The 21111-nt window shown below is 40.9% G+C and overlaps 3 protein-coding genes across 6 annotated transcripts; all 3 read left to right on the forward strand.

The window, feature by feature from the left end:
- The first annotated feature begins 137 nt into the window (after positions 1 to 137).
- LOC121584646 (mothers against decapentaplegic homolog 2) lies at positions 138 to 14260 on the forward strand. Of its 4 annotated transcripts, none has more exons than XM_041900651.2 (11): positions 138 to 357; positions 1281 to 1691; positions 3696 to 3785; positions 4066 to 4259; positions 4493 to 4627; positions 4725 to 4799; positions 4966 to 5019; positions 5469 to 5681; positions 5864 to 6001; positions 11513 to 11657; positions 12028 to 14260. In XM_041900651.2, exons 2-11 carry the CDS (start codon positions 1465 to 1467, stop codon positions 12149 to 12151), a joined length of 1395 nt encoding a protein of 464 aa, XP_041756585.1. In that variant the 5' UTR covers positions 138 to 357; positions 1281 to 1464; the 3' UTR covers positions 12152 to 14260. The 4 variants fall into 4 exon arrangements, with proteins under 4 accessions (XP_041756585.1, XP_041756587.1, XP_041756586.1 ...); XM_041900653.2 differs by having other exon boundaries at positions 4725 to 4787; XM_041900652.2 differs by having other exon boundaries at positions 1405 to 1691.
- A 405-nt stretch (positions 14261 to 14665) lies between these two features.
- LOC121584648 (immediate early response 3-interacting protein 1) lies at positions 14666 to 16098 on the forward strand. Its single transcript, XM_041900657.1, has 3 exons — positions 14666 to 14820; positions 15119 to 15220; positions 15394 to 16098. The coding sequence occupies exons 1-3, from the start codon at positions 14730 to 14732 to the stop codon at positions 15447 to 15449; spliced, it is 249 nt and encodes an 82-aa protein (XP_041756591.1). The 5' UTR covers positions 14666 to 14729; the 3' UTR covers positions 15450 to 16098.
- A 76-nt stretch (positions 16099 to 16174) lies between these two features.
- si:ch211-12e13.1 lies at positions 16175 to 18404 on the forward strand. The gene is made up of 5 exons (XM_041900656.2): positions 16175 to 16744; positions 16911 to 17074; positions 17266 to 17508; positions 17663 to 17875; positions 18045 to 18404. Exons 1-5 carry the CDS (start codon positions 16485 to 16487, stop codon positions 18251 to 18253), a joined length of 1089 nt encoding a protein of 362 aa, XP_041756590.1. The 5' UTR covers positions 16175 to 16484; the 3' UTR covers positions 18254 to 18404.
- Positions 18405 to 21111: the final 2707 nt, after the last annotated feature.

The following is a 21111-nucleotide window of genomic DNA, read 5'->3' on the forward strand; positions in this document are numbered from 1 at the left end:
CAAGCCATGCTGTCAAATAAACAATACAGATTGACATTGCTTTAGACCAATCCGGTCTACGAAAGTAATATGATTGTCTTGTTTTATCCAATCAGGTGATAGGAGGGATTAAGATTCTGAATGCAGCTAGCCTGCTAGGGTGTGTTTCTTGTTCAGGTCTAGATAGCTTGTGAAGCTTAACAGCTAGCTAGTTATCAGACTTGAGAAAAGGCAACAATTTTCTCGTCGAGATAGCCGCTACATTTATAGTTTTTTTTTTTTTAAAGAAAAAGTATCCCTTTGTTTTTGAGGAGTTTCTCACTTTGTTTATTGCACATATCTTTACACAGAGAAGAGCTCGTGAGCTTCATCATCAGGGTAATGTAATGCTTTTAATTTTCCCTCGACTTTGATGTTGTTAGCTAACGACAGCTAGCAAGCTAACGTTAGCCCGTTTTTTTATTTGGGCTAGCTAGCTAACGTTAGTTTGCTTATTTATCACTTCTAGTATTAACATACCATAAACATGATTGTTATTGTAACTGCCAATTATGGTGATGTATGTCTCAATCAAACCATTGTTTCATTGTAGCTAGCTAACCAGTCATTTAGCTGTATAGAATGCCTGAGTTAGGTAGCTAACCTTAGCTAGCTAATTGTTGTTTTCACAACAAAAGGAATTGGCGATAATGTATTCCCACCATACGAGTCATGTACTCAATAATTTCCACAGCCTTTCATGGCTTGCTACCTTATGAGTAAACAATTGCTAACTTAACTAACTAAAATAATAGATTTGTAGAGCTGATAAAATGCCTATCAACTAACTGGCCTGAAAGTATCAGCTAGCTATGGGGCTAAGTAGCCCCTTAGCCGAGATAGCTAGTTTGCTACTAGCTGCAATATATAAACTAACCAACAATGGAGTTTATCAATTTAACAGTATACCACGGTAGATAGCTAATCACCTTTATAATAAATATGTGGTGTTATACAGCATCCACCCACACTGGTATGAAATGTTCCTTTTGTGGCTACATGTCTATTCGCAAACAATGGTATGTTATGTTTACTTGCTGCTAGTGATCCAATCCACTGAGTGTTCGAGTCGCCTCTATAATTAGATATATTATGTAACTACAATTGTTGCTGATGAGATTATATGGTGGGATTTATCTAACACGTTTTTCAAGACCACCCATTCAATTTGAAATGGACCCCACACACAATTGAATGCACTCACAATCTCTTTATTCAGACTTTGATTACTGAATTCCTGTGTTTTGATTTTACCTCCTCAGGTGTCTCCTCAGGTGTCATCTCTTTTGCACATATCCAGCTCCTCCTCACTCCAGCCCTGGGATTCCTCACGAAACAGAGGGACCACACCAGAGAAAGGGCTAAACTGTGCCTCCCTTCCTCCAGGTCCCCTCTGCCTCGGTGTGTGTTTGAGTTCTCTCAAGACGACTCCTCGCTACACCCAAAATGTCCTCCATCTTGCCTTTCACCCCTCCAGTAGTTAAGAGGCTCCTGGGGTGGAAGAAGTCAGGCAGTGGCGCCGGGGGAGGAGAGCAGAACGGCCAGGAGGAGAAGTGGTGTGAGAAGGCTGTCAAGAGCCTGGTGAAGAAGCTGAAGAAGACTGGACAGCTGGACGAGCTGGAGAAGGCCATCACCACCCAGAACTGCAACACCAAGTGTGTCACCATCCCCAGGTAAGTAACCGTAACCCAATGCCAGGTAACACAGAGCTAGGGTTTGCCTACAGTCGTTGTATGGTTCTGTAGAATGAACAGTTGACCATGCATCAGAAACTTACAGGTAACTGCCAAATTAAAGGAAATACCAACATTATGGCTGCATTTACAAAGGCAGCCCAATTCCACCAACATTATGGCTGCGTTTACAAAGGAAGCCCAATTATTTTTCACTAATTGGTCTTTTGACCAATAACATCAGATATTTTTCAGAGCTGATCTGAATGTTCGAAACACCAATCAGTGAAATAAAGATCAGAATTGGGCTGCCTGTGTAAACGCAGACAAACTGTCTTAATAGGGCGTTCGGCCATCACGAGCCGCCAGAACAGCTTCAGTGCGCCATGGCATAGATTCTACAAGTGTCTGGAACTCTATTGGAATGATACGACACCATTCTACCATGAGAAATTCCATTATTCTGTGTTTTGTTGGTGGTGGAAAATGCTGTCTCAGGCGCCACTACAGAATCTCCCGTAAGTGTTCAATTGGGGTGAGATCTGATGACTGAGAGACATACCCACCCACCCTTTAAACCCCCTATGCCCCTTTGAGACCCCTCTTTCAAAGTCACAGATCTCTTCTAGCCATGGTAGACAAAATAATGCGCAACTGGGCATTTTTAGACATGATCCTTAGCATGATGGGATGGTAATTCCATAATTAACTCAGGAACCACTCCTGTGTGGAATTACCTGCTTTCAATATACTTTGTATCCCTCATTTACTCAAGTGTTTCCTTTATTTTGGCAGTTTCCTGTATGTTGTCTGGAGATGATTATTTAGTATCGGCTAACCCTCTTGTGGCATCATCTTTCCTTAAACAGCATGTAACATACAAGGTCCCAATACATAGAGGTCTTAGCAACTCCCAAATTCTTTCACATTTTATAGGCTGCTACTGTCTGTCTTCCATTGAATCTCAGAAATGGCGCAACAGTTTGTTTTGTAAACACTGACTTAGCCTCCCGCCATGTACTTGTATCACATTTGTCTGAGGGTGTAGGGTGAGAACATTCCTTATCAGCCAGTTAACCTTGATGTCCTAGAGTAGAACATGTTCTCTGGGAAATGTTGTGTGTTGTAAAATACCTTTTGATTCAATGATGACCAGCTAAGAACAGTTCAGATGTTTAGTATGTTTATTAGAAACGGAGTAAATTGGTATAGAGCTTGTATTGTCTAGGCCTATAATTGATGGTCTTGCAAAGAAGTTAAAGTAAAGTTTAATGCAACTAACCAATCTTCATGTCATGCGTATATATTAGAGAGAAGTTTAGAACCAATTTCAGAGCTTTTAGAACACAAAATATATAGGGCTTAGCCTATAGTTTAGATTCAGTCCCACTTCAGAAGTAGGATATATCAGCTTTGAAGTCAGGATATTGTATGAGCAGCAACTATCACATCATATTTCCCCATTTCATTTTTATTTTATTTCTAGAGTTATTTATGTTTTATCATTCCTTTCTACGTGTCCATTACAATCACAAAGTGAAATATAGAGGGTGGTTAATTGGAAATGTACTTTTTTCCAAGGTTGCGCCCTCCTTTCCTTTTAGTCCCATTTTGTGTCTTCTGTGTTTACTTAAATGTCTCAAGATAAGTCAAGTGCTTGCGACCTACACAGCTGTGGTGGAAATGTTTCAGTTATTCCCAAAATTTGATACGCCACAGTAGTAATGTTTTTATTGTCTGGCATACTGTTTGTTTGTGGATATACTACTGTACTCCCATCTTATGCCGTTGTTTTTCTTTATTCTGTCAAAAGGCTTCTCTTATTTGACGGCTATTTTTTTTCACTTCCGAACTGAAATAATGAAATACCTAATTGAAAATGACTCTAATAAAAGACGCCTTTTAATGTTTACATTACCCATACTGGTATTTCTGAATGACTCATGCCCCATGTTTATCATTTTGTTTTTGTTTTGTTTTGTTGTTTGGTTTTTCTGTGCACAGCAATTGCTCTGAAATATGGGGACTGAGTACACCAAATACGATAGAACAGTGGGATACCTCAGGCCTATACAGCTACCCTGACCAAACCAGGTGACTATCCTCAACTGTCCTATGCTACATACTTTTGTACAACCTTGATGTGGGAAGTAATCATTCCAGGGGGGTGAGGGACATTGAGAACACAAATTCCATTCATCCCTCTCATTCTCATCTCACTTCATCATTCCCCACCTCCCCTCTCCACACCCCCACCTTTTGTTTTCCTGGCCACATGCATCTCCTTCTATTCCTCCTATCGATTCCTCCCCCTTTTCCTCCTTTCCCCACACTAACTTTTCATACCTATCTCCTCCATTGCCCGTCCTGTCAGATCCCTGGATGGGCGCCTGCAGGTCTCACACAGAAAGGGTCTTCCTCATGTCATCTACTGCCGCTTGTGGCGATGGCCCGACCTGCACAGCCACCATGAACTGCGCGCCATCGAGGCCTGCGAGTACGCCTTCCACCTCAAGAAGGATGAGGTCTGCATCAACCCCTACCACTACCAGAGGGTGGAGACCCCAGGTAGGCTGTCGTTTGAACCGTTAGTGTATGTGCTGACTTGTAGGTGCCATCAAAGCCCATGTTAACAGCTAGTTGTGACATTCTTCGTTCTGGAATTAGACATAAAAAAAATATATATTTGTAAGAGAGGCTAAAAGTGGTGTTAGAATAGTCTTCAATTATGTTTTGTAAAGATGTCACTTCTTTTGAACTTTGTTTGACATTGAAGAATCTTCTCTCCACCTTTCCTCTAGTTCTGCCACCTGTACTTGTGCCAAGACACTCGGAAATTCTGACAGAACTGCCCCCATTGGATGACTACACTCATTCCATACCCGAGAACACAAACTTTCCTGCGGGGATCGAGCCTCCAAATAACTACATACCAGGTTTGTGCATCTACCATGAGTTGATATGCAAATAGAATTGATGATAACGAGGTATTCATTTCAGCTCAACAGTGTTTTCACTCCCCTGTTACTATAGAAACGCCACCACCTGGATATATAAGTGAGGATGGGGAAGCCAGCGATCAACCGATGAATCAAAGTATGGACACAGGTATATTCCACTTACCTCAAATAGGAAGTTCTAACATAAAATAACAAAAGTAAAACGGTTGTCAAACTGTTGCCAAGTTTAGATTTGATGAAATATCTTAGTAGATTCTTTGCACCAATAAATCTGACCATGCAACTTTATAATTTCCTGTTTTCTCCCATGTCAGGTTCTCCTGCTGAATTGTCCCCCGGCACCCTCTCACCAGTCAATCATAGCATGGGTAAGAAGAATTGTCTTTTCACACCTGCTCTATGTCTGAAGGACCAGTAATTGATCATCTGACAAAATGTGACCAAACTCATTGACTGCATTTACACAGGCAGGCCAAATCTTATTTTTTTCCCTTTTTTTGTGTGTAATTTGTCTTTTGACCAATGAGACCAGCTCTGAAAAAGACATGATGTGATTTGGCAAAATTGGACTGCCTGTGTAAACAGCCATTGAGTACAATTTAGACAGCCCAGTGCCCACTCTGGAGATCATTGGTCTATGCCTTTTATTAATATTAATATGCCATTTAGCAGACGCTTTTATCCAAAGCGACTTAGTCATGTGTGCATACATTTTTATGTATGGGTAGTCCCGGGGATCGAACCCACTACCCTGGCGTTACAAGCGCCATGCTCTACCAATTGAGCTACAGAGGACATCTCACTTTTTCCCCCCCAGACCTGCAGCCGGTGACCTACTCTGAGCCTGCGTTCTGGTGCTCTATAGCTTACTATGAGCTGAACCAGCGTGTTGGAGAGACCTTCCACGCCTCGCAGCCCTCTCTGACCGTGGACGGTTTCACAGACCCCTCCAACTCAGAGCGTTTCTGTTTGGGCCTGCTCTCCAACGTCAACAGGAATGCCACTGTGGAGATGACCAGGAGGCATATAGGTACAACAGGGGCTATGTCACAAACGGCACACTATTTCCTATGTAGTGCACTACTTTTGAAGGCTTTGGCTAAAAGGAATAGGGTGCCAATTCAGATTTGCCCAGGAATTGTGCTGTGATTTAACAACAGATGTTTTGTAGCAGAAATACTCATGCTTATTTATTTTTTGTTATTTCCACAGGAAGAGGAGTCAGGCTGTACTATATTGGCGGTGAGGTGTTTGCTGAGTGTCTCAGTGATAGCGCCATCTTTGTTCAAAGTCCAAACTGCAACCAGCGGTATGGGTGGCACCCAGCAACCGTGTGTAAAATTCCTCCAGGTAACTTAGACAAACACAATTTCTTAGATTTTCAGTGTATTCCTAAAATAATTACTTAGTATTACAAATCATTTTTCTCAGGTTTTTATTCCATGTTTAGTCAGTCTTACTACTTGGTTCTACAGCCAATATAAGATTGATAGCAGGGTGGTTCTGCAGGCTTTACTTGTTATGATTTTTCTTTTAAAAGTCTGTACATGATGCCCAGTAGGGATGGGCACGGTTATTTGAATATCCGAACGGTCGTTAGTATTCAAATACTTGAGAGTGGTGAGGAGGAGCTCCGCGGACCCTTAGTGTCCGAAAGTAATTTAGCCATTCATTGTAGTCATAGCGATATGTAGAGTTGCTATTTTCTCGCGTTTTCTCGTCAATTAACTTGTGACATTCCTGGATTACTCATTATACACTATATATATATATATATATATATATATATATATACAAAAGTATGTGGATACCCCTTCAAATTACTGGATTCGGCTATTTCAGCCACACCCATTGCTGACGGGTGTATAAAATTGTGCACACAGCCATGCAATTTCCAATGACAAACATTGGCAGTAGAATGGCCTTACTGAAGAGCTCAGTGACTTTCAACGTGGCACCGTCATAGGATGCCACCTTTCCAACAAGTCTGTTCGTCAAATTTCTGCTAGAGCTGTGCCGGTCAACAGTAAGTGCTGTTATTGTGAAATGGAAATGTCTAGGAGGAACAACGGCTCAGCTGCGAAGTGGTAGACCACACAAGCTCACACTCACTTCCGAGTTCCAAACTGCCTCGAAGTAACGTCAGCACAAGAACTGTTCGTCGGGTGCTTCATGCCGCACACAAGCCTAAGATCCCAATGCGCAATGAGAAGCGCCGGCTGGAGTGGTGTAAAGCTTGCCACCTTTGGACTCTGGAGCAGTGGAAACGTGTTCTCTGGAGTGATGAATCACGCTTCACCATCAGGATGCCAGGAGAACGCTACCTGCCCCAATGCATAGTGCCAACTGTAAAGTTTGGTGGAGGAGGAATAATGGTCTGGGGCTGTTTTTCATGGTTCGGGCTACGCCCCTTAGTTCCAGTGAAGGGAAATCTTAACCCTACAGCATACAATGACATTCTAGATGATTCTGTGATTCCAATTTTGTGGTAACAGTTTGGAGAAGGCCCTTTCCTGTTTCAGTATGACAATGCCCCTGTGCACAAAGCGAGGTCCATACAGAAATGGTTTGTCGATCGGTGTGGAAGAACTTGACTGGCCTACACAGAGCCCTGACCTCAACCCCATCGAACAGCGAGCCAGGCCTAATCGCCTCACATCAGTGCCTGATCTCACAAATGCTCTTGTGGCTGAATGGAAGCAAGATCGTCTAATGGAAAGCCTTCCCAAAATAGTGGAGGCTGTTATAGCAGCAAAGGTGGGACCAACTTCATAATAATGCCCATGCTTTTGAAATGAGATGTTCCACATACTGTTGGTCATGTAGTGTATAAAGTCAGATTTAATCAATAAATACGATGGTCAGTTGAAAAAAGGTTGAGGGTACAAGACTGTGTACATATCTGGCTGTGTTGGCAAAATCACTACATATCCCATCGAGCCAAGCGGGGAGAGGCTGCCCTTTGTCACAGTTCCAAGACCAGTCAGAAACATCCAGCTAACCCTACGTCAATGATGCCGGTGGATCTCCAAACTGAACTTGGATCCGCGTTAAGTATCAATGATTTCCTTCGCCACCGTCGTCTTACGTCAGATATCTCAAACCAGTCATGACTATTCAATAAAACAATACATCATTTTCAAGTTTCTTTCCAGCAAATGTCTTAGTTATATGATTGTATAACTAGCAAAGGAGTTTTGAAGTTGCGGTATTTGAAGTTTGGCAATGAGGACGAAAACTAGCATTGTTGAGCTAGCCAGCTAGTTTAGCCAGGGGAAAATGAGCCCGGGCCTAGTGTGCCAGCTGGGCGCACATGCGCATTAGACTAATTCAGGAGACGGATTGTAGTTTTTATGCCCTGATATCAGGAGATGGCGGCAAAACATTCATTAAACAATTAGACTGAAATGAATAAATCAGATAACTTGTATTTAAGGAGAGTAAATCGATATACAGTGCCTTCAGAAAGTATTCATACCCCTTGACTTATTCCACATTTTGTTGTTATAGCCTGAATTAAAAATGGATTAAATAAAAACATTCTCACCCATCTACACACAATACCCCATATTGACAAAGTGCAAACATGTTTAGAGAAATTTTTGCACATTTATTGAAAATGAAATACAGAAATATCTCATTTACATAAGTACAGTGGGGAAAAAAAGTATTTAGTCAGCCACCAATTGTGCAAGTTCTCCCACTTAAAAAGATGAGAGAGGCCTGTAATTTTCATCATAGGTACACGTCAACTATGACAGACAAATTGAGAAGAAAAAAATCCAGAAAATCACATTGTAGGATTTTTAATGAATTTATTTGCAAATTATGGTGGAAAATAAGTATTTGGTCACCTACAAACAAGCAAGATTTCTGGCTCTCACAGACCTGTAACTTCTTCTTTAAGAGGCTCCTCTGTCCTCCACTCGTTACCTGTATTAATGGCACCTGTTTGAACTTGTTATCAGTATAAAAGACACCTGTCCACAACCTCAAACAGTCACACTCCAAACTCCACTCCATATAACTTTTTGGTAAAAACTCAACTCGTCGTGTTTGGAGGACAAAGAATGCTGAGTTGCATCCAAAGAACACCATACCTACTGTGAAGCATGGGGGTGGAAACATCATGCTTTGGGGCTGTTTTTCTGCAAAGGGACCAGGACGACTGATCCGTGTAAAGGAAAGAATGAATGGGGCCATGTATCGTGAGATTTTGAGTGAAAACCTCCTTCCATCAGCAAGGGCATTGAAGATGAAACGTGGCTGGGTCTTTCAGCATGACAATGATCCCAAACACACCGTCCGGGCAACGAAGGAGTGGCTTCGTAAGAAGCATTTCAAGGTCCTGGAGTGGCCTAGCCAGTCTCCAGATCTCAACCCCATAGAAAATCTTTGGAGGGAGTTGAAAGTCTGTGTTGCCCAGCGACAGCCCCAAAACATCACTGCTCTAGAGGAGATCTGCATGGAGGAATGGGCCAAAATACCAGCAACAGTGTGTGAAAACCTTGTAAAGACTTACAGAAAACGTTTGACCTGTGTCATTGCCAACAAAGGGTATATAACAAAGTATTGAGAAACTTTTGTTATTGACCAAATACTTATTTTCCACCATAATTTGCAAATAAATTCATTAATAATCCTACAATGTGATTGTCTGGGGAAAAAAATCTCATTTTGTCTGTCATAGTTGACGTGTACCTATGATGAAATGTACAGGCCTCTCTCATCTTTTTAAATGGGAGAACTTGCACAATTGGTGGCTGACTAAATACTTTTTTCCCCCCACTGTATATTCACACCCCTAAGTCAATACTTTATAGAAGCACCTTTTGGCAGCGATTACAGCTGTAAGTCTCTAAGAGCTTTGCACACCTAGATTATGCAACATTTGGCCTCATGGTGAAATCCCTGAGCGGTTTCCTTCCTCTCCGGCAACTGAGTTAGGAAGGACGCCTGTATCTTTGTAGTGACTTGGTGTATTGATGGTGTACAGTACTTAAGTAAAAATACTTTAATGTACTATTTATGTAGTTTTTTGGGGTATCTGTACTTTACTTTACTATTTCTATTTTTGACAACTTTTAGTTTTACTTCACTACATTCCTAAAGAAAATGTATACATTTCCCTGACACCCAAAAGTACTTGTTACATTTTTAATGCTTAGCCGATCAGGAAAATTGTCCAATTCACTCACTAATCATCCCTGGTCATCCCTACTGCCTCTGATCTGACGGACTCACGAAACACAAATGCTTTGTTTGTAAATGATGTCTGACTGTTGGAGTGTGCCCCTGACTATCCGTAAATTAAAAATATTTGCTTAATATAAGGAATTTGAAATTATTTTTTACTTTTGATACTTAAGTATATTGTGGATTCCGATTTGTCAGACCATCACACTACACACTGCCCAATCCCATCTGGACAAGAGGAATACCTATGTAAGAATGCTGTTCATTGACTATAGCTCAGCATTCAACACCATAGTACCCTCCAAGCTCATCATTAAGCTTGAGGCCCTGGGTCTGAACCCCGCTCTGTGCAACTGGGTCCTGGACTTCCTGACGGGCTGCCCCCAGGTGGTGAAGGTAGGAAACAACATCTCCACTTCGCTGATCCTCAACACTGGGGCCCCACAAGGGTGCGTGCTCAGCCCCCTCCTGCACTCCCTGTTCACCCATGACTGCGTGGCCAAGCACGCCTCCAACTCAATCATCATGTTTGCAGATGACACAACAGTAATAGGCTTGATTACCAACAATGACGAGACCGCCTACAGGGAGGAGTTGAGGCCTCTGGGAGTGTGGTGCCAGGAAAATAACCTCTCACTCAACATCAACAAAACAAAGGACATGATCGTGGACTTCAGGAAACAGCAGAGGGTGCACCCCCCTATCCACATCGACGGGACCGCAGTGGAGAAGGTGGAAAGCTTCAAGTTCCTTGGCGTACACATCACTGACAAACTGAAATGGTCCACCCACGCAGACAGTGTGGTGAAGAAGGCGCAACAGAGCCTCTTCAACCTCAGGAGGCTGAAGAAATGTGGCTTGTCACCTAAAACCCTCACAAACTTTTACAGATGCACAATTGAGAGCATCCTGTCAGGCTGTATCACCGCCGGTGGTGCGATCTGCCAAACGCATTACCGGGGGCAAACTACCCGCCCTTCAAGACACCTACAGCACCCGTTGTCACAGGAAGGCCAAAAAGATCATCAAGGACATCAAACACCCGAGCCACTGCCTGTTCACCCTGCTATCATCCAGAAGGCGAGGTCAGTACAGGTGCATCAAAGCTGGGACCGAGAGAATGAAAAACAGCTTCTATCTCAAGGCCATCAGACTGTTAAATAGCCATCACTAGCACATTAGAGGCTGCTGCTGCCTTTTGAAATCACTGGCCACTTTAAGAAATGGAACACTAGTCACTTTAATAATATTTACATGTCTTGCACTACTCATCTCATATGTATATACTGTATTCTATTCTATAATATTCTACTGTATCTTAGTCCATGCCGCTCTGTCATTGCTTGTCCATATATGTATATATTCTTAAATTCCATTCCTTACTAGATTTGTTTGTATTGGGTATATGTTGTGAAATTGTTAGATATTACTTGTTAGATATTACTGCACTGTCGGAGCTAGAAGCACAAGCATTTCGCTACACCTGCAATAACATCTGCTAAACATGTGTATGTGACAAATACAATTTGATATTTAAAACCAAATACTTTTAGACTTTTACTCAAGTAGTATTTTACTGGGTGACTTTTACTTGAGTCATATTCTGTTAAGGTATCTTTACTTTTACTCAAGTATGACAATTGGGTACTTTTTCCACCACTGCAGGTTGTAACCTGAAGATCTTCAACAACCAGGAGTTTGCCGCCCTGCTGGCCCAGTCCGTGAACCAGGGCTTTGAGGCTGTGTACCAACTCACCAGGATGTGCACCATCCGCATGAGCTTTGTCAAAGGCTGGGGGGCTGAATACAGGCAAGCATGATGACCGACTTATTACATCATTACTTTTATTCTTGCAGCAGTACACAATGGCATTGTTAGTAGAAGATGGATAGTCGGAGGAAGACGGTAATATTAATGTAATCATTGGCATACATTTTTGTTTAAACATTGTAGCCTGCTAATGGTCCTTTTTTCTGGATTTGTAGAAACATTGGAATGTTTAAGGAGTTGGGAGGGGTATTCAAACGTGATTTGTCCCTCTTCAACAATACTTCTGTTATGGGGAAAGAAGTCAGAAAAGTTCAGGCTAACCTTTGTTTTTTGGTGACATTCCTGTGCTTGCATGCCGAGCGATTTTACCAATTTGGCTTTGTTGTCTTTTTGTCTTTTTGTCTACTAGACGGCAGACTGTCACAAGCACTCCCTGCTGGATTGAGCTGCATTTGAATGGACCTCTGCAATGGCTGGACAAAGTGCTGACTCAGATGGGTTCCCCTTCTGTACGCTGCTCCAGTATGTCATAATGCTAGAAAACGACCCAAAATGTCGGCCACTCAAAGATCATCAAATTCTAACTTGCGAGTCCTATCATGAAAAAAGCTGCAGAAATTCTGCTATAACATACTTCATAGTATATGTGGCCTAGCTCCACGTCCCTGTCTAAACACACACACACACACACAGCAAGACAGACTTTTCAGAATAGAATTAGGCACTTTGTTACTCATCTTTGTCATCTTTGTTAAATAGCTTTTCCCAAAATCCTTAATATTAGATCTATTTGTGGTGCAAATAAAATGTAATTGATTTTTAAAGTCCAGGTATGAATTATTGGAGGCAGGGGAAATACCAAAAAATATTCTACAAATAGTTTTTCAGTATTGGTGAATACTTGTATAAGTAACACAAGCGTGAATGCTAAATACATTTTGGTTTAACTCATCCATCCATCTTTTTGGCCATGAAGTAACTTTTCTCTGGGAAACATGGATCCATCTTTTTTTGTCAGGAGAGTTGGCTTGGTTAAGAAATTAAGATTACCTTTGTCGCTTGCTCCTTGAAGGGAAATGCTCAATTATGTTTTTAAAATGTAATTGCTTAATTGACCTAATTAACTCTTTACCCTTTTGTCAGAATGTTTTTTTTAATTTTTATTCCAGATGTGTCGTTGTAAGACACCTCTTAATGGACATATAGGAATGTTTAGCAAAAAAAACTAAACAAGCTGCGAAATCAATCCGGCTATAGTTGACATGCATTTTAGCTCTTTGTCATTATATGGCACCTTCAATGTTATTATAGGTAGGCTACGTTTCATTTGGACCACACACAGCCTCAGATGCAGGCTAGTGAATTCTGGGCTCTGTTAGGTTTGGATAAACTTGGCAGGGACCAGAGAATATCAGCTGTAAAAGCTTTTTTTGATGTGTCACTGGGTGTCCAGGTCTCTCAAGGTGAATTATTAAAAGGTTATTTCACTTAGAGAATTGAAGGTATCAATGAATTTCATTCTTTATTGTTTTTAGCCTATATCCCCTTTCTTTTGCTACTTTTTTTTATATTTTTATATATAAATATACTTAAACTTTCTGTCGTTCACTTTTTATTAAAGTTAAAATGTTCAAGACTGTCTCTTTTTAAGTGACATGGCTCACAATCTATGGAGAGCATGGATCATTAGTGGGATTTTTTAAGGTTCAACTTGAATCTAATTCCAATTTAAGCCCTTGCCTGGGTAAGAAAAACAGCCCCACGTAATGTAGACAGTTTTTGTCTCTTTAAAAAATGAAAAACTTTGCATCAGAAGTACACAAATCAATGCTTAAATGCCTGTAACCTGATATCTGCTTTCCTTCAATGTATGGTTGGGTCATGTGACTGAGGCATGTTGTATGAACTTCTTTAGACTCATTCATCTCTTCACTCTTGAAATGCATTTGCTTTCTGGAAGCCGTTTGGTGCTCAGTAAAGGATAAAAGGTCTACCATAAAACAGTGGTCAACCAAAATAAGTGATTTATTTTTTAGCTAAATGTTACAGAAACTTGGCAGTATTCCATGTTCTTACATCACAAAAGGAAGAGAGAAATGAAACTGCACACTGGCACATAGATTCTGTATTAGTGTGCATTGTATTTGTACTTGTCTATAAAATACAGTATGTACAACAAGACTGAGCTTGCAGTCTGCCATTATTGTCATTTTGTGGCTGTTGCAAGATTTTTTAAAACATCTATTTTCTCCCTTCTCCTTTATTGATGTTATTCATCTATTAACCTTACGGCACTAGTGATTGTACTTTGTAAGTGCAACTAGTGAGTTTGGATTTGGGGAACTGAACCATGTGTTAGGGTCCAGTGTTGAAGCCTTGTACCATTGGCCTATAATATATGAATGTGAAGAGAGTACATAACAAATCTGAAGTGGACCAGACATACATTATACAGTAGAACAGTAGTGTGTATTTAACAGTAAAATATTTGCAAAGCAGTCAGTACAGTAGTTCTCACAGTTTTACCAGTAGAGGGCGTTATTGATAGAGCAGGGTTTTTTTCTGACCATAAGCTTCTCAGGCGTGTGGCATATTATGCAGACTTCATAAAACACTAATAAAGATTTTTATTCTCATGATGACCATGTGTTTCTTTCCATCTTTATTAACAAGAATGTTTGTCACTGATCACAGTGGTGTACTCATGTTTACCTTTTCTCATATACAGAAATTAAACTTCTGGAAATATGCCTTTACCTTTCTAGTAAATCAAGTGCAAATGAAGGAGATACCCATCCAATGGTGTGTCTATGGCTAGATACATCCATAACCTCCCAGGAACGTTAGCTAGCTCTACTGTAACGTTTTCAAGTACTTACACCATTAAATAAATAGTCACAAAATGCTACCCCTTTGGACATGAGTATGGATTATTATACAGTATTGGTATTACATTGGCCATATACTGTTGGGCACCCACTTTTTTTAATCTGTCAGGAAGTCACGCTTTCGAACTGCTCGTTCTGTTTGTCCTTCTCAAGCTGCCATACATTAAGGCAACGTCATAAGTAAATACGTGAAGTGGCTAACGTCAGCTAACAGGTTACAGATATGGCGTTTACATTATATTCCCTTATTCAAGCGGTGATTTTGTGTGTAAATGCTGTCGCCGTATTGCACGAAGAGAGATTTTTAAGTAAAAGTAAGTGACCGTCTGCACATTTTGTTTAGCATCACTTGCAACAGTGATTTGCTAGCTAGCTAGTCTGTTGAAATGGGTTGATGATAGATAGCTAGCTACTTAGCTAGACAGGGAAGCAAGAATGTATTTGGTTGATATGAGTCTGTTGATAGCTATATTTTTTAGCATAATTTGGCGTTACTGCTCAATTAGCTAACTAACTACACCAGTATAATGAGTTGTTAAAGCTTACAGGTACGTTGATCTGCCTCTTATGGCCAGGGCCATTTAAATGTTTGCATTGTTTTATTCTGTCTAGTTGGCTGGGGTGTGGACCAAAGTATTGGGGGATTTGGTGATGAACCAGGCATCAAAGTGCAGCTAATGAACCTTGTCCGCTCTGTGAGGACAGTAATGAGAGGTATGACTGAAAAATCAATACCATTTTCAAATATATTTTTTTTTCTGCATGCATACTGTTGTTTAAAAAAAAATAGATTATTCTTGTTTTCCTCTAACAATTTGATGATCTTGACCTAACTGAACTGAGACTGGTTTGTGGCATTATTCATCATATTTTCTCTCATCTTGCAGTGCCCTTGATTGCTGTCAATTCGGTCTGCATTGTGTTGTTGCTGCTGTTTGGCTGAAGAGAAGACTGGACTGAATCTGGACGTTGAACTAAGAGAAGACACTTTCAGGGCACAGGGGGATGTCTCCATGGCTCCTGGAGGAGAAACCCTACATGCACAACGAAGATTACACACACACACACTTGTTGCTGTATCACAAAGAATCAGCATTATATTTGATTTCCTTTTTATTTATTCCCACTTTACATGGTCAGGCTAAGTAACAGTTCAGATGCAAGAACAGTCAGTGTTTACTCCTTTACTCCATTCACAGTTTATTTCAAAGACACCTGTTAGTCAATTATGTTTACACAAAGCAGTCCAAAGCACAAAGCAGGTTGCTGTTGGATGATTTCTACAATGTCAAAGGATAATTTACTTTGAGCACACGATTAAACTTTCTTTCTCCTAATATGAAACATCACAGTGCTGATGATGGCATGCATGTTGCTTTTAACATCTGGTAACATTATATTGTTGCAAAAGTTTTTTCCCCCCCACCTTCCTGGACAAAATGTTAAATGTACATAATTTGAACAGACATAAAACACCATAAGTCGGGATATATCATCTTTTGTGTCTCATGTAGACAATTTAATGATGTATTTCTTTTTCTAAGTAACTTTCAATGAATTATTTGAAAAAATAAAGATTTTTTAACTATCAACACATTTTGAGTTTGTTCATGTCAATAGCTGATATTACCGAACGACATTACATGTTGACGTTATTTATTTTGTACCAAAACGCACTCCGTACTTCGACACAACTTTCGTTTTGATCATGGCTGAAAGTGTCGAAAGTGCAGTAAGGAGACCAAAGTGACTTGACTAGAAATATATTTATTAAATGCAAAATGAATCCTTCCGATGGCAAATCTGCCGATATTTTTTGCATTTCCGTGTATGAATGGTATGGCAGTGTACTCGAACTAGCTGCAAACTTCAGCACAAGGGCAACTAGCTCTCGTTCTCCCGAGAAGGCCTCCCTCCTTAAAACAGTACATCTTAGTGACCAAATACAATAGAGTCGGTGGATGCTTCTCTGTAATACATGAAAATGGGAAATATTATGAGCAATGTTTTCATTGCTGGGCTCCCATTGTATGCCATATATTTTCTTTACGCCAACATTTATTGCTCTTATAAACTACTGAAAGCTAATGTCGTGTTTGACAGTCGTCAGAGGATTCCATGTTTTGCCTACCTTTTTCTCAGATATGTTTTCAGAGCTCTTATCAAAAGACAAGGGCATTTGTACTTTTGCGATAGCGATGTCAAAGGTGAAGTTGCCTTCACCATCTTTAACTGCAGGTAAACTGATTGCTCTTGACAATGTAGCAGTCAAATTTGTTTTAGGGCTATGGTTTGATTTCATTATAAAAATGTCAAACAACACACTGCCTTACTAACATGGTTGTTTATTTGTTCACGTTTGAGACAATTATCTCCAATGTGCTGTACTTTTTCTCTCTCAAAGGTTCAACAAGGATCTACTGAGGAGGTTCTGTAATGCTGCTGGATATGGCTGGGACTACCCAGACATTGAGTTCAGGGATATCCCTCTGTGTTACCCAGAGACCCTCTGTCTGCGGATGCTTGACATATTAATATCTGATGAGAAGTTCAGATTGAGCCCTCTGGGTAAGTAACACATCCTCTACTGGCTGGGTCTTGCATGGAGATTTCGTACCTCATGTCTTTGAAGGCCATCCAAATGTTAACACACAAGGTACTCTGTTTTCTTCCTAAATTTCTGTAGAATATATTAATTCAATTCAGCCAGATGTGAAGTTCAGACAAAATCCCCCCACTTCAGTGCATTGTTTCCTTAGGTCTTGTCCGGGTACGTCAGAGTTTGAGAACATGGCAGCCAATAGATGAGCTGAAGAAGGGACCCTTCATGTTGCAGGCTCGTGTGTTGGAGTACAGGGTCGTTGAAGATGGGGTGGAGGTTGACATTTCTCTAACTGCCATTTCACGCACTGACCAGCCAGTATGGGAGAGCGTTTTGACAATGCTCTCCCAGGACAGAGGCCGAACACCAAGCACACAACCTATACCTGAGTGGTATGATGGTGAGTAGACCAATACTTAAGTTAATTCATTCTAAACTTTGCCACCAGTCAACAAAGCTGAGGAAGTTGAACAAAATTGTTCTATTCAAGTTTGAACAGCACAGAACAACTGGACCCACATCATAAACCAATATATTTTCTTACACTTTGACAGGGCACTTGGACACATCAGAGTCAGATGACATCATGAAGGCTGTGGATATCAATGTTCCCTGGACTACAGGACTAAAGTCTGTGTGGGCTTTCTCTGACTACTCTCCACATTGTCTCCTAACTATTCCTGCTAAACTCTCGGGCTACAGATGTACCCAAACTCCTGGTCTATGGATGCTGTCTAAATGCTTGGCTGAAATTGAAAAGCACAAAGGTACAGTAGCTTTTTATTCTAGTGATTCTACCTCAATACTGAATTATTTATAAGCAAAATTATGCTGCCTCAAACAGTATAGTATTTTTTTGTTGTTGCTGTACATATTCTATTTATCCTCAATCTATCACCTTGATTTATATTTTCCAAACATCCATTGATTCCACAGGAGTTGATGCCATTAGAGCCCCCATCTCTGTCACCGCCCAGTTCAAGGAGCCATTGTTGGTAGCAGGAAAAGTGACCATCAAATTTTGTGAGAGTGTGGGAGTGCAGTCCTCTTCCAAGTGTGTTAGCTTCCAAATGGAGCAATACGGGAGGAAGATACCTCACATCAAGGGACAAATCTGCAGGACTACTGTAGAGGATGTGAATTAAAGATGAAAACAGCGCCAATGGCCACCCCAGCACCGTTGTTATTGTTTTTGTTGCCGAGATGAGGAGCATCATGTAGCATGATAAAAAAAATTGCAGTACATATTGTGCTCTTCTATTATGTGTTAAAAGATGTCAGAGGTGAAAAAAACAGTGTTTGTTGTTTGCAGTACCTTCTTTGTTGTTGTAATATTGCAAATGGATGTGGCTGTTTCACCATTAATGATTCCAGCTTGAAGATTATCAGTTATGACATGACATTGTATAAACATCATGTAGATGAAAGTCGTAATAATAAGGGTATTATTGTGTAATTATTCATGGATGACATCCATCTTTGCCATTATGTGGCATCATAGTCAGTACGGCATAGGCTTCATGGTCCAGCAGATGATTTACACAAATGTATCTTCGATCCAAAGTACCCCAAAACTGCTACCCTCTAGAATAGATATTTACATCAAACAAGAACTGCGGTCTTAAGGCATTTTCTGTGTCCTCTACAACTCTCTAATGCTACTACAGTGCCTTGCAAAAGTATTAATCTCCCTTGGCGTTTTTCCTATTTTGTTGCATTACAACCTGTAATTTAAATTGATTTTTATTTGGATTTCATGTAATGGACATACACAAAATAGTCCTATATTGGTGAAGTGAAATGAAAAAATATAATAACGGAAAAGTTATCTAAATAAGATCTGGTGCAACCAATTACCTTCAGAAGTCACATAATTAGTTAAATAAAGTCCACCTGTGTGCAATCTAAGTGTCACATGATCTGTCACATGATCTCAGTATATATACACCTGTTCTGAAAGGCCCCAGAGTCTGCAACACCACTAAGCAAGTGGCACCATGAAGACCAAGGAGCGCTCCAAACAGGTCAGGGACAAAGTTGTGGAGAAGTACAGATCAAGGTTGGGTTATAAAAAAATATCTGAAACTTTGAACATCCCAAGGAGCACCAATTAAATCCATTATTAAAAAGTGGAAAGAATATGGCACCATTTTAGTCATTTAGCAGACGCTCTTATCCAGAGCGACTTACAGTTAGTGAGTGCATACATTATTTTTTATACTGGCCCCCCGTGGGAATCGAACCCACAACCCTGGTGTTGCAAACGCCATGCTCTACCAACTGAGCTACATCCCTGCCGGCCATTCCCTCCCCTACCCTGGACGACGCTGGGCCAATTGTGTGCCACCCCATGGGTCTCCCGTTTGCAGCCGGCTACGACAGAGCCTGGATTCAAACCAGGATCTCTAGTGGCACAGCTAGCACTGCAATGCAGTGCTTTAGACCACTGCGCCACACGGAAGATAACAACAAACCTGCCAAGAGAGGGCCGCCCACCAAAACTCACGGACCAGGCAAGGAGGGCATTAATCAGAGAGGCAACAAAGAGACCAAAGATAACCCTGAAGGAGCTGCAAAGCTCCACAGCGGAGATTGTAGTATCTGTCCATAGGACCATTTTAAGCCGTACACTCCACAGAGTGGCCAGAAAAAAGCCATCACTAGTGTGATGTTTCTTAGAGGGGGAGACTGTTCCTAACATGTTCTCCCTGAGGTGTAGACGGGAAATATGTAGAGGAACATAAACAGTATTGTTCACTGAAATGCTTTGTAGAGATCCATGAATTAAACTATACCTAATGTTTAATGTCAGTATCTACTCTAGCCAAACTTCAGAGATGGGTGATTAGATTCTGCCTTGGAGTTAAATGTTAAATAACAAATGAATTGTAGTTTCAGTTCATGTGGTGAAAAAATCATCTTTATTGTGAGTGTATTAGGTGAAGTAAAATCATTATATTGTTTGCATGCCCATAGAGATGTAATTCTGCTGTTGTAGAGTTGGAAATTCCATGTTATGCCACCTTAAATCATGTGATCAGAAGCTCAGATGTCTTCGGCCTTACTGTATGTGGTGGTTGTGTAATCAAAAGAGCATCCCATGACTGCCTCTCATTGCACAGAGTGAACAGTGGGGTGAAAAAGTATTTAGTCAGCCACCAATTGTGCAAGTTCTCCCACTTAAAAAGATGAGAGAGGCCTGTAATTTTCATCATAGGTACACGTCAACTATGACAGACAAATTGAGAAAATAAATTCCAGTAAATCACATTGTAGGATTTTTTATGAATTTATTTGCAAATTATGGTGGAAAATAAGAATTTGGTCACCTACAAACAAGCAAGATTTCTGGCTCTCACAGACCTGTAACTTCTTCTTTAAGAGGCTCCTCTGTCCTCCACTCGTTACCTGTATTAATGGCACCTGTTTGAACTTGTTATCAGTATAAAAGACACCTGTCCACAACCTCAAACAGTCACACTCCAAACTCCACTATGGCCAAGACCAAAGAGCTGTCAAAGGACACCAGAAACAAAATTGTAGACCTGCACCAGGCTGGGAAGACTGAATCTGCAATAGGTAAGCAGCTTGGTTTGAAGAAATCAACTGTGGGAGCAATTATTAGGAAATGGAAGACATACAAGACCACTGATAATCTCCCTCGATCTGGGGCTCCACGCAAGATCTCACCCCGTGGGTTCAAAATGATCACAAGAACGGTGAGCAAAAATCCCAGAACCACACGGGGGGGACCTAGTGAATGACCTGCAGAGAGCTGGGACCAAAGTAACAAAGCCTACCATCAGTAACACACTACGCCGCCAGGGACTCAAATCCTTCAGTGCAAGACGTGTCCCCCTGCTTAAGCCAGTACATGTCCAGGCCCGTCTGAAGTTTGCTAGAGTGCATTTGGATGATCCAGAAGAGGATTGGGAGAATGTCATATGGTCAGATGAAACCAAAATATAACTTTTTGGTAAAAACTCAACTCGTCGTGTTTGGA

This window comes from Coregonus clupeaformis, chromosome 16 (assembly GCF_020615455.1).
Source record: "Coregonus clupeaformis isolate EN_2021a chromosome 16, ASM2061545v1, whole genome shotgun sequence".
Lineage (NCBI taxonomy): Eukaryota > Metazoa > Chordata > Actinopteri > Salmoniformes > Salmonidae > Coregonus > Coregonus clupeaformis.